The 13,706-nt window shown below is 33.8% G+C and overlaps 2 protein-coding genes across 2 annotated transcripts; one reads left to right on the top strand and one right to left on the bottom strand.

The window, feature by feature from the left end:
• Positions 1 to 226: 226 nt before the first annotated feature.
• LOC111407160 (vesicle-associated protein 4-2-like) lies at positions 227 to 3,401 on the top strand. Its single transcript, XM_023036485.1, has 7 exons — positions 227 to 677; positions 1,787 to 1,857; positions 2,059 to 2,140; positions 2,265 to 2,383; positions 2,693 to 2,770; positions 2,915 to 3,034; positions 3,135 to 3,401. The coding sequence occupies exons 1-7, from the start codon at positions 398 to 400 to the stop codon at positions 3,192 to 3,194; spliced, it is 810 nt and encodes a 269-aa protein (XP_022892253.1). The 5' UTR covers positions 227 to 397; the 3' UTR covers positions 3,195 to 3,401.
• A 4,711-nt stretch (positions 3,402 to 8,112) lies between these two features.
• On the bottom strand, positions 8,113 to 10,646 carry LOC111407159 (sugar carrier protein C-like). Its single transcript, XM_023036484.1, has 3 exons — positions 10,378 to 10,646; positions 9,979 to 10,301; positions 8,113 to 9,410 (listed from the first exon to the last, which is right to left on the bottom strand). Exons 1-3 carry the CDS (start codon positions 10,511 to 10,513, stop codon positions 8,298 to 8,300), a joined length of 1,572 nt encoding a protein of 523 aa, XP_022892252.1. The 5' UTR covers positions 10,514 to 10,646; the 3' UTR covers positions 8,113 to 8,297.
• Between the last annotated feature and the right edge of the window lie 3,060 nt (positions 10,647 to 13,706).

The raw sequence follows: 13,706 nt of genomic DNA, 5'->3' as shown, positions 1-13,706 counted from the left end.
AGTCGGTGGGCTCGAATTACAATTTCTGATCCTGTTGATCAATTCCTGCATTCAGGTAATTCTGTCCGATTGTTTTCGAAGGAATGAATTCAAACTCTAGAAACAACAGTGACAACACCCACCTTGTGGAGTATAATTGTACAGAATAACGTATCAAAAGAGTGGCAATATCAAAAGAAGAAATGCCCGTTAATCACGGTTTGACACATATTTTTCAAGGATTCCAATTCCAAGTAAAAAATTCTCCTATTAAAACATTTCAACAAACGTCTCTCCCCAGCCACCGCACGACGCACACCAGTCCACACCAAAGGGCACTTTTCAACAAAAGCACAAAACCAAAATCAAACCCCTATCAGCACGACGCCGTTTATACTTCCCGGCGACGAAAATTCACATGGAATTCTCCGACGAGAGGTCATCCGATGGCAAAGTTTGGGGCCTATTCAAGCTTCCATTTCGGAACCAGCACTCGAATAGGACATCGTCTTCTTCTGGTTTTTCCCATTATAATCAGCAGCAACAGAGTTACAATAATCATGATAATATTGATGATAATTCTCAGACGGAAGGACCAAGGGCTCATGGTTCCAGCCCGGTTTCTTCTGTTGCCAGATCTCTGCTCCCGACTCGACGTCGTCTTAAGCTCGATCCCGCTAGCAAGCTCTATTTTCCTTGTAACAACTCTATCTTCTGCATCTATTTTTATGAAATTTGATCTCTAGTTGTTTTGCACATATAATTTTGTATTCGGTTCAATTTGTCTTTTAATTAATTTTTTGGCAAAACTGTTGATTTAGTTGAATTAAGCTGGATCTGTATATATGCTGTTGACAAGGATAGGTTCAATTTTTATGCTTTCCATATGAGCTATAGGCGTAAGGATAAGGAATTTGCCACTTCTATTTAAAAAATACACATAATAGATTAGATAATATGATGTGGAGGAAAAAGATTGGATGAAAAAATCGATTTTGTTTTAAATTGACAAATGGTAGAGTTCTATGTGGCATCATGTAATCAATTATGTAAATCTTTATGTACATATAGGAAGATCTGATAAGGATAAACAGGTTTGTTATTTCCATTTACTAATGGCTGGATATTTTGAAGAATTTTTGGTGAAAAGTGTTACAAAGAGAATTTTTTTACTTGGGATGATATTATGTAGATCTAAAATGTTATGAGGAGCTCAGCATAAACTAATTTTAATCAGTGTGAATGCCATAAAAACCATGTAAAGAGCCTTTTTATGAACCATTTAAGTGAAAACTGTCTAAAGTTCAAGTTTTCCAATTATAATTAAATGAAATTGTAAAGTGAAATTGATATGGTAACAAATGGATGCTCCCACCGACCAGAGGTTACAGATGCACCACTGAGGAAGATGACTTGTTGAGGAAATTAAAAACATTTACAGAAGCATGATGTGTCAATTTATCTGATTCAAATGATTCAATCGAGTTGGGTGTTTAAGTCTCCCTCCTCGCCCCACTGTTCTTCCAACTTTTGATATTATTTCTTTTGAACTCAGTGACGCAGTGTTTGATCCTTACTATTTGGGCTCCTGACATCGTTTATCTCATTAGGGGTCTATATTTTTTATCTTCGATCTATTGATCTTCCCATTATATTTCATGCAGTCTATTCTCAACTACGTTCCCTCCCCTCCCTGTGTTGATTTCTATGTTTTTTTTCAATATTTACGTCCTTTCAAGTGACATGTCCTTGCAAAATCCCTCTTTTTATGAGTGATAAATTTCTTGTTCTGTTTTATTGCTTGCAGATGAACCTGGTAAGCAAGTCCGAAGTGCTATTAAGATTAAAAATACAAGCAAATCTCATGTAGCTTTCAAGGTATGATCGATTAGTTGTGATGTACTTATTTATTTAACACCCCTCTTCATTTTTTTCTAATGCTGATGGACTATAGAAATTATGCCCAACCATGTTTTTCACATATTCTTGATTTAGTTTAGGTTCTGTAATATCCCATACTTCTATCTTCTGTCATCGCTTCTTATATCTGATTAGTCTAGTTTACTCATGTTTGTTCAGTTCCAAACAACAGCACCAAAATCCTGTTTTATGCGACCTCCTGGGGCAGTTCTTAGTCCTGGCGAGAGTATTATAGCAACTGGTAATATTTATATGTGGATTTTTGCAGTTTCCTTTTTTTTTTTTTCTCTCACAATAATGTAGGACACATAAGGATGTATTTGTGTATTTCTTACTCCGGGCCTGGTGTTGGATGAATCTACTAGTATTCAAGTTTGTAGAGCCTCCAGAGAACAATGAAAAGCCAACGGATCAGAAGAGCAAGGTGAAGTTTAAAATCATGAGCCTAAAGGTGAATGGACCTATGGACTACATAGCAGAACTGGTTTGTCGATTCCTTCCTTGATAGCTTTATTTTTGTGTACCTATCTTGAAAATAATTGTCTCGATGACCGTATACTTGTACTCTTTTAGGTTGTGTTTTAATTGCAATAATTGCGTTTATAGGTACTGCTTAATAATTAATTTAGAAATCCCACGTATTCTTGAAAAAATTTACTTATTGCACATATCACATTATCAAGGTTTTCGGAAATGTTTGTTATCAAGGTTTTGGGAAATGCTTTTTGTCTACGGAAGTCTCTTTGAACTGTCTACTGATAGTTCCTAATCATTTCACATTGTCTTGTTACAGTTTGATGAGCAGAAGGAGCAAGTGGCTGTGGAGCAGATACTTCGGGTAGTATTTCTAGATGTGGAACACCCTAGCCCTGTAAGTAAAGATTTTTGCCAGTGCTTCCCATCATGTATGGTGCATTGCATTAAACTGCTTCGGAGCATCATCTTTTGCATGCATTTGTAATGGATTATTGAGAATGTTGATTTTTGAGATTCTTTACCTGCTGAATCTGTGAAGGCTATAGAAAAACTCAAGCGGCAGTTGGCTGAGGCTGAAGCTGAACTGGAGGCTCGCAAGAAGCCTGCAGAGGACACAGGTCCAACGTTTATTGGTGAAGGACTTGTCATTGATGAATGGGTACAGTATCTTTTGATCTTAGAAACTTCTTAAAAGATTTTCATTCCCTTTTCTGCTTGATATTTATTCGTGTGCTCTCTGTGCAAATTCTGTTTTGTAGAAAGAAAGAAGAGAAAGATATCTAGCCCGTCAACAAGTAGAAGGGGCAGACTCTATATGACCGGAGGTTTGTTGTTCTCCATGGTCTTTTACTTCAGTCTTCAGCTGGAAATTTCTGCCATGCGCTTTAGATGGGTGTATTTATATATCAAAAAACATTCTGTTACAAGTGTTGGTAGGAGATACTCGACTGTCAATGGGTGTAGATATTATGATTTTGCTTCTTTAAGTGTGAAAAGATATATCTGTTTCAGGTTTCTTTGAATTATGGCTTGCATTTTCTTCATCTCTTTTTATATTATATTTGTCATGGTCAGATTATAGGAAAGCTTTAGAGACATTCTACCCAGCAAAATAAATACACTCGTGCTAGAATCCTATTTTCCCAAGATCCATCTTCGAGAAACCAGAAGACCCATCTGAGCAATGCTTCCCTCCAACAAAATTGTAAACTTTAGTTATCCCATCTCCTAGAGCCAAGTTATCTCCGTCAATAAACATAAACGGAATCTATAGATTCCACACCAAACCAACCCTTTTGTAGTCTAGATATTAATGAAACTGGCTGAAACGATTAAACAAAAGTTGCTCTAAATTTTCCCATGTTTTGCTTTAGCGTGTGCATACAAACATGTATTTCCGTATAGATTCTAATGACGCCAAAACAATTGCATTGAAAGAATTTTGTACGTCAAAAGGATCAAATTTGTGGGTCAAAAACATTGTTACTTTTAAAGAATTCAAATAAGGAAATTCATACCCTGTATGTATTATAGATCCAGGATGAGGAGGCTAAATCTGCCTTTATTCTCTCATCCAACCAATATTCATCCACATATAACCGATGTTTTATTCATAGTTTCTCTTCTGCCGATCCTCCCTTTTCCATTTCAATTGATTCATTTGTACAATCCACTTCAGTCGTGAACCTGGACGAAAACCAGTGTGTTCTTTCCATACAATAACCATTTCTTCAATAAGATGATTCTTTGTTTCCAGCAAGAAGAAGAAGAAGGTGAATATGGCCGTGCTCCATTGGACTTGATGTCTTTTAATGGTAAAAATTATTTCTTCCAGCCCATTTTATTAGTAAGTGGGCCAATAAGGACCGAATTGCATATTCCAGAGTCAAGGGGAATAATTACAGGAACTATATAGTAATGGGACTTAGTTGCAAGAAAACAAACACCTCAGGGATTAAATTGTAGCTAGCAGATTTTCAACAGTCAGAAAGTTTAGAGACTTATTAGTTGAATAATTCAGGATAGTCGAGGACCAATTTGTCTCAATCAAAATGTTCAGGGACTGATTTGCACCAAACAGAAATTTAGGAACTGATTTTAAAAACAACAATATTTAGGGAACCATTGAAAAAAAACATATATTTCCGGGATCGCTTTAGAGAAACTTTAAAATTCAAAGACTGGTTTTGATATATGAATAAGATATGTTTGGCAATTTGGATGAGGTTTTCATTAAGCAGAGCCTTATTAATCATTTAAAGAGCCACCGGATTAAACTGGGACCCATCTTTAATATGCAATGGCGTGGACCTCGTGACCACTTCAGGTGATACATCATCACCACTAAGTCAATAATGTGGAACCATCCGGAGAAATATGGACTTTGACAATGGCATGGCTAAGGTTGAAGCTAATCCATTACCCGCGTCAATCAAGCACTGAGGCAGCACGTACAACAATTGTTACTTTTGAGTTCTTCCATCCGCGACATGAGATCAATTCAGAAGCGCCACCTTTTAACTTGAGATTTGATCACAATAGTATAGAAGATCCAGTGAGTTGAGATAGCAACTTTGAATAATGGTCCTCCAGAAGCGATTTTGAACTTATTGATGAATCAAACAATCAGTTTGATAAGTCAAGTCATGAAGGTCAACTTTGGTGATAGCAGTCTTCCGAATCTATATATATGTTTATATATATTCATTTTTAAACGACAAAGCTGGTTTAATAATGTGACATTAACTCTAAAACATTATAGATAAGAGGAAAATAAAACCCTTGTTCGGTGTACCATGCTAAATATGTTTAATGTTGAGAATTATAAGCCATAATTCTATTCCACCAAAAGAAATAAATTAGAAGAAATAAAAATAAACATCGAAGCACACACAAGATTATAAAAGTTCACCTCAATTTGAGACTACTTTCTCATTATGATGAAAAAAAAAGGTTCATAAGAGAGAATCACATTCCTATCAACCCTTCTTTCTCCTTTTTTTTTATGATAATTAAATTACAAAACTTATAGACAACTCTCTATTTATGAAATAAATTAGGGCAAATCAAATTTTACAATTACTCAATTCCTTAATAGAATTTTTTAAGAATACAATTTCTTAAACAGTCGTTAATGAAATTTTGGCCCGGGTGCCTCCATCCCCTTCCAATCCACACATTGATCTCGTTGCAAAGGTTGATTTGTGATTAACTCCATGAAGTGCCAATAATTGGGTTCCACAACTTAACAATTAGAGCATATAATTTGTGTATTTGTATTCTCGAAAGATCCAATTTAATGAGTAAGTCGTATCTGTTATCAAATTTTAAAATTATAAATCCTTCCAAAACATACCTTTCTAGCTTTATCTAGAAGAAACCTTTAAAGCAAACAAATTTGAAAGAATCCCATCAATGGTCATGGACAAGAACTGATTCTGGAGAATATGGTATTGATTGAGAAAATTAATCACCACTTTAAGCTAGTGAAAAAGAGAAGAACAAGTGACATGTACCTACCACTTATCCAATTTTATCCAAAAATATTATAGGGAAAATTGTAGCAGCGGTTCCTAATCTTTTCATTTTTTGCAAACTTCTTAAAATACCGTTAGTTGACTAGGAAAATTCCTTGAATTATCTGTTATCGCGACGATTTTATTGGATGTTGATACCTTTTTGGACGGTGTTTTTAAACAATTTTATTGGATGTTAATTCCTTAATTTTTTCAGTCAACTGACAATGTTTTGGACGGTTTTCGTCTAGATGAATCTCATGTGCATATTTATGAAAGGTTAGGAACCTTCGCCGACACAAAATGAAGATTAGGGTAAAATTTGCAAAAAATAAAAAGGTTAGGGACCGCTGTTGCGCTTTTCCCAATATTATATTACAAGGGGACAAATGTTTATATACTCATTTGAATCTCAATCAAATCCAATTGTTCGAGTTTAGTGGGTCTAATACTATATTAAGGCTCGGGTTCCATTTTAAAATATCAACCTCATTAAAAGATGTAGCTTAAACACTTATATCTTGGTATATATTTTAATAATTAATCAATTTGAAAGTTATCCCTTAACAAATATAACAAATTTCAAATCAAATTAAAAAAAAAAATAAAAATAAAAATAAAAAGGTGCGGCGAGTCATGTGATAATCTTATTGCATGTTTCACAAACCGTGAACGAAATGACTGGTTTGGTATCCAATGTTAATAGAGGCTGAAAAAGGTAATCCAAAAATTGATGCTTCATTTGCAAGAATGTGACCAAATTGATTTTCTTCTCTCTTGAAAGTCACAGAAAGTGATGAACAATGTTCTGTCACCTACTTATTTATTTAGTTTCATTATTTTCAGACAGGAAAAAAAGGTTGATTCACAAATGAAAACATGTGAATTCGATTCCCACTTATAATAAAAGGGGTTGAGTACCGGATCTCTTTATTTGGCATTCTACTTTTTTCTTCTACCTTATCCATTTACTTTTACTTTTTACCGACTAAATTAAGCCCTTTTATCCAAGGATCAAGCTACACCAACATAATGCATGACATACGGTTTGACAGAAGCACACACAGCTACAGGGGTCGGCATTTTTTATTCATAGCGGGACCCACAGCAATTGTGAGAGGAGGTCAGTACTTCTGTCAAGCATTTTCTGTCACTCCGGTTTTATCCTTTATCCAATGCATTGAGGGCAAGTTTGATAAGAAGTGCAGACATTTGTTGATATGTCCTCCACAAATGTTGGAGTGCAACGTAACTTCTTTGATATTTCGAGTTTTAATCAATGGATAAGTTTTTCGATAGAAAGAAGGTTGAAGAGGAACGGAGTTGGGTCTCGGCCCAGCAATCATAATTTTCTCTCCAATGCCATAAACGGTAGTCATAGATTTGTTGCTTTGTTCATTACTACTTCAGGCTTTTTTTAGATTTCTCTATATTTATCTAATTTAATCGGTTAAAACAATAATAGATATGATCACATCGTGATCATGTCTTCAAATTAAATAAAACGAAATCGATCTCGAATTCTCGTTGGTTACAAATAGTATTATATTATGAAAATAATTTGTACTTATATTTAATATCTCATCACTTGTCCAATTGTTATATGTAAAGGTATTGGATTCAAATTTTAAATGACACGAAAAAAAGTTTTGAGGGGCAACTCAAATGAAATATACAAATTGAAAATGTCGCCAGGGAGTTGCTCGAGCAAAATTCAACAAGTGACTAATAAGCAAAACATTTGAAAATTCTTTAGGGTTTATTTCATCTTTTGTAATTTTATCACACTAGAAACAAGCTAGTACTTTATCCCTACCATGGTCTCCAAAGTTTTCAACGCATCAACTATGTTCTCTCTTCCATTTCTAAAGCTTTCTTTTGTCTTCATCTTTCCATAAAATTCATTCAAGAATGGTAAATTACATCTCGAGTCCTCGATATTTGAGGTCATTCACAATCGGACTCCCATGGTTTATTTTATTTTAAATAAGTGGATTGTCAAAGATTATCTTTTAGTAGCAAGTCGTTTTGGACAGTGTAAATTCATAATAATATTTACTTTTCGCATACTTGAACGTGAGAACAAAATTATTGTCACATTTTTCTCCGTTGCAAATGGTTTCAATTCAAAATTACCCCCTAAATTCGAAAACCAAAGGCTAAGGATTCAAGTCGAAGAAAATGTCGAACTAAGTGCCGACGATCCCAAACATTACCGTGGTTACAATTCAGACTTACACAAATTATTTTATTGCAATGAAGTGTTGATTAGTTAATCAAAACATCATAAAACAGAATAGTGATGCTGCAAACCAAAATACAAAGTAAGAAATACAAAAGATGAGGAGGCTAAGCACCCCTTTAACCACTCTTAATTCATTCAGCAGCAAATATCGGAGTTTCTACTCATACTTTCTTGCAAGCATCTCCTCTCTTCTTCTCCATTTCGAGTGATCCATTAGTACTATCGACTTCAGTCATGAACCTAGACCAGAACCAATGCTCTTTCCATACAATAGCCATTTCTTCAATTGGAATATTCTTTGTCTCAGGCAAGAAGAAGAAGATGAAGATCGTCATAACTAGAACGCATAATGCAAAGAAAAAAAACAAACCGAACTTCAAATGACAAAGCATTGCCAAGAAAATTTGGGCTATCGCAAATGTGAATACCATGTTAACCGAAACATTGATACTTTGTGCAGCTGATCGGATTTCGAGTGGGAAAATTTCACTAGGCACCAACCAGCCTAAAGGACCCCATGACCAAGCAAAACCAGCAACATATATGCATATCAGAAGCACCACCACAATAGCATACCACTTGGGTAACTCGCCCGGATTTCCGTCCACGCCAAATTTTATAGCTATACATATTGCTATAGAAATTTGACAGATGAGCATTTGTGCACCACCCTCAAGGAAAAGGAACCTTCTTCCCCACTTATCGACTCCATATATTGAAACCCCAGTTGCAACGACGTTGACACAACCGCTAATAACGGCCGACATGAGTGAAGCATCACTTCCAAATCCAATAGTTTTGAACAAGACAGGTGCATAAAACATGATCACATTGATCCCAGTAAGTTGTTGAAAGAAAGGAATAAGAATGGCCATTGTGAGATGTGGCCTATACTTTCTCTGAAGTAGATTTCTCCATGGATGCTCGACCATCCTTGATGCCTCACTAGCTGCAACTAAATCATTGAACTCCTCGTCAATATTGGAAACACCCCGGATTCTTTTCAATTTTGCTTTTGCTTCATCCTCCCTTCCACGCTCGATCATGGAGTTTGGTGTCTCGGGAAGGACTAAAGACCCGATGGTGATGATGAGGGCAGGAACCATAGCGCCACCCAAGCTCAATCTCCATCCCCATCCACCAGAAATTTTAGCAAAAAAGTAATTCAATACATTGGCTACAAGAATTCCAATTGTGATGGACAGCTGAAAACCAATGTTGAGTGCACCTCTGTACTTGTAGGGAGCCATTTCAGAAAGGTATAATGGCACGGACTGCAGTCATATACCTCAAGGTTGTTAATGATAATCAAATATCTCTAACTTCAACTACCATAAATGATTAAAAATTTTTGGAAAAATAAGAAAAGACATAGGAAATATGTTGCTTTCAAGGGACACGCATGTTTTTATATATACTGTCTAAGTGTAGCCAGTATCGTTCGAATGTACCTAGTACGAAGAACCAAACATGTCTTGCTGGACCTGGAATAACATGTTTAAGCAATCTTATAAAGCACATCTTATAAATGGAAAATATGAAAATTATTCAGAGAATTTATTTCTATGAGAAGTATGTGATGGTCTGTTTTGAACATACTTCTGTACCTGTTCATTAAATTCCAGATCAGATCTGAGCTACCATAAAAACGAATTAAATTTCACGAATTTTAAATTATGGATAAGAGATTAGAAGGTAGAAACAACTAAAACGATGATATTTGGTTGTGCTTAAATGCGATTTTTAAGTACTGCCAAGAACAGCAACTAGAAAGTCAATTTTACGTACTCTGAACCATGCCAAAACAAAACACAGTAAATCCCATGTTCTTATTTTCATTACCTGATTGGCAAATCCAATACCAAAACCAAGGAGAATGCGGCCAACAATCAGCATCCAAACGGCTTGTGCAAAGCCATTGATCAATGCTCCAGAGCAGAAAAGAACCCCTCCAAAAAGCATAGACAATTTTCTTCCCAGTTTTCTGGTGACGGTTGAGGCCACAATAGATGACAAAAGTGCGGCAAGATACAATGATGATGTAAACATAGTAAGAGTCTGACTGTCAAATTTGCAGTACTGATTTGTTGAATCATCAGCCTTTTGCTTTCTGTAAACGGACGGAAAGAACTTTTTCAAGAATGAATCCATAGACGTCACACCACCTGTATAAATATTTAACGTGGCATCAGAGCATACGAAGATCGAGTTCAACATCCACACGAAAAATTTAAATAATACCTGAGATTCCAATATCGTATCCGAAAATGAGGCCACCCATGGCAGCAACAATGCAAGTGATGGTAACATAAAGAGTAAGGTTTCCTGGATATTCTTTTCCATTTCCAGGGCCAGGTCCAAAGCCACCACCAGCCATTCTTTTTCTTCTATTTTATGTATGATCTTTCTCACTATATATAAAAAGAGAAGGGAAAATTAAAATGAAATCTTAAAGTTGAAACAGAGAGATTAATGGAGGCTGAAGGAAGAGTATGAAGATGAATGTATCTATGTGGGGATGGCAAGTGTATTTATAGAGAGTATTTCTTTAGTTGAAGAGTATTGCTGAAGAGTTTATCCATTAATAACTTTTCAATCAATGCTCACAATAACTTTTTTCAAACATATAAGTTGGTCAAAATTCATTTTATTATTTTTCCAAAGAATTTAAAGTGAACATTTTGGTTTGGGTGAAATACCATTAAATGATCAATTTATTCATAAAATAAATATTCTTAATAATTACCAAGTTTGGATATTAATTTAAAAAAATAAATAAGATTTACTATTAAAAATTTGCTAATATTTTATTTTATTTCCTTATTTCGATGCTACATATCACAACTTTTGACCTGTTTAATTAGGTGGCATTTATGTGTAAACTTAAATGAAAGGATAAGGATAAAATGATATATGACAATTAATATCACCTAATTGTCATCTAAACATGGTACAATTAATGTTATGGTATTCGTTTATGTATCCTTAAATGAAAGATATCTTCAGATGTAATAGTAAATTTTATGTTCACACTTCTTTAGCGATTTTAAAGAAGAAAATGAAAATTAAGAAATAAACATCTGTTGATTTGTGTTTCTTCTTCGTAATGGCCTCGAAGCTTTATGGAGAGTGGAAAAGGCCAAACACGTTAGACAAAACAAGTATCTTTGTTGATCGATTTTTGAGTCATATTTTCTTGAAACTTCAAGACACGTTCACCCATGTTTCATATTTTTGGAACTTGTTATGCAAGACTTACTTCAATATTAGCCTAACGAGTCTATGTCATCCCTTTTTCAGAATGTGTGATGTTGAGCTAAACATTTTTCTACTCTAGGTTAACTTATTACATTAACGCTTGCCGAAGAACATTTCTCACCTCGTCCTTGGGCATCAATTCTCCAAACGACTTCTTGATCTATGAATCCTAACTTGATGAGTTCATGGTGCAACATCAATTGTGGCACGTAACTTCGCAATAAAAGGAACTTCAAAGACATTTTTGATACACTCTCGTTCAAAAACAAAAATTTATAATGTTCTCGTTTGATGGTCATCATAAGGAGAAATTGGGGAATGACGTTTTAAATTGTAAATTTTTTAAGAATGCATGGTTAAACAATATGAAATTTTTTTGCGTTTACATACAGAATATCTTATTGTCTGAATGTATGGTTGAAAATAAGAAATAAAAAATATTGAAATGGAGAGAGTCAAACAGGACAATTTATGTTTCTTCTTTAATTTTATTCATTTCAGTTATTTAAGAAAAGTAATAAAAAAGATAAAATAATAAATTTAACTTAAGAATATCATGAACGAAAACGAATAGCGCTGAGTCAGCATATTAAATATCCACCGAGTATTTATTTATAGCATACCATAAGCTATTGGATAATGTTGCAATTAAGGTACGTAATAGTATAAAGTTGATTCGAAACGTGACTTCCAATAAAAGTATAATTAAAGGAAGTCGCAGTTATAATTAATGAAGGCGCAAATTAGGAACTACGAAATATTTGCCTAAATAATTTTTTTTTTAGTTTTGAACAAATTCATCTTTTTATTTTGATTATAAGTTTAATGATAATAATAAACTAAGCCCATTTTCACAAAAATAAAAAATAAAAAATAAAAATATATATATATATAAAATTAAGGAAAAAAACTTTAAATTCCAAAACAAAATTATAAAATCTTGAGAGTTTTGATCCTAAAACAATCGCTTTCTTTTTCTTTTTTTTTAAAAAAAAGCATAAATTAAAGTAAATTCTTTATTTTCCGAAATTAAAATTAAAAAAACACTGTACGACGATGATCTACGAAATTTAATTCTAAAAGCATTAGATTTTGAATTATAATAATTTAATTTTAGTCAATAATTAAATGATTGCTATCATAATAAGAGAATCTGCAGAGATTGATAGTCTTCTTCATAACCAGCTCATTTAGCTTTTTATGTAATAGTTGTCTTTTCATTGCAACTTTTTTGGTCATGTTGATGGGAACTGCACACTTGCTTGGAACCAAATTATGCATATAAAGACCATTAAATTGTGATGGGTCTATTATTATTATTATTATTATTATTATTATTATTATTATTATATGTTTGGTAGGGATGAAAATCATGATTTTAATATAAGTTAAAATTAATAATTAATTTTAATTACATATTTTTTGAGATTCACAACTTACCAATAGTCCGTTTACCATTTTTTTTTATTGAAATTTCCTAAAAATTAAATTTTAATCCTGGCTAAATATATCAAAAATTACTGACAAAATATTTTGCTGTTAACTTAATGAAATGAAATAAAGTAACAAAGAAATAATCATTTCTGTCAATGAAATCGACAGTCGTTTTGTCAGCAATTGCCAAAATTGTTGTAGTCGATAATATGAAACATATGTGTTGACACTTAAATTAACGATAGTATTACTATTGGTAATGAATAATACCCCCTGTCCCGGCTTGGGGACAGGGTTGAAAACAGGGGCGCCCCCCCTATTGGAGGGATGCTTGTCAAGGGCAGACGCCCCTCCAATGACGCCCCTGTTTTTAACCCTGTCTTCAAGCCGGGAACAGGGAGCAGGGCTCATTGGTAATTTTGTCTGAATCATTGGACAATTATTGATTTCCGTTAAGATCATGAACCGTAAATTGTTTACTTCGTTCAATCATTCTATAATATTATTTTTGAAAACCAGTGCTCTCAAATTGCTTGAGCCACCTGTTACCGTAATATGTTAATTAGGGAGAGAACATTCTACATTAATTTCCAATTGTTTAGCTAGTTAACAAGAAAATTATACAACATTCACCTTCATGATTTTCATTTAGATTTTTTTTTTTAATCAGTCGTTAAAAGGTATCCATCCGAATATCCTTTTTTTGACGCAGAAGATTAGGTAATTAAGAAAAAATAAAAGCATAATTATCGTTTTGCCACCAAAAAAAAATAAAAATAAAAATAAACTATGGTGAAATATTATCGAATTTGAGTAGTAACTAGAAGATACTAACAAACAAAATTTTAATTTCCCTTTTTCTTAACAATCGGGAGTGT

Source organism: Olea europaea, chromosome 13, assembly GCF_002742605.1.
Source record: "Olea europaea var. sylvestris chromosome 13, O_europaea_v1, whole genome shotgun sequence".
Taxonomy (NCBI): domain Eukaryota; kingdom Viridiplantae; phylum Streptophyta; class Magnoliopsida; order Lamiales; family Oleaceae; genus Olea; species Olea europaea.
This window is presented reverse-complemented; position numbering and strand designations above follow the sequence as displayed.

Excerpts from the sequence above, each read along its gene's own strand:
- LOC111407160 (XM_023036485.1), top strand. The coding sequence starts at position 398 with ATGGAATTCTCCGACGAGAGGTCATCCGATGGCAAAGTTTGGGGCCTA. Across the intron at positions 678-1,786 it reads TAGCAAGCTCTATTTTCCTT|ATGAACCTGGTAAGCAAGTC; the intron begins GTAACAACTCTA and ends TATTGCTTGCAG. Across the intron at positions 1,858-2,058 it reads AATCTCATGTAGCTTTCAAG|TTCCAAACAACAGCACCAAA; the intron begins GTATGATCGATT and ends ATGTTTGTTCAG.
- LOC111407159 (XM_023036484.1), bottom strand. The coding sequence starts at position 10,513 with ATGGCTGGTGGTGGCTTTGGACCTGGCCCTGGAAATGGAAAAGAATAT. Across the intron at positions 10,302-10,377 it reads ATACGATATTGGAATCTCAG|GTGGTGTGACGTCTATGGAT; the intron begins GTATTATTTAAA and ends ATATTTATACAG. Across the intron at positions 9,411-9,978 it reads GTATTGGATTTGCCAATCAG|TCCGTGCCATTATACCTTTC; the intron begins GTAATGAAAATA and ends ATATGACTGCAG.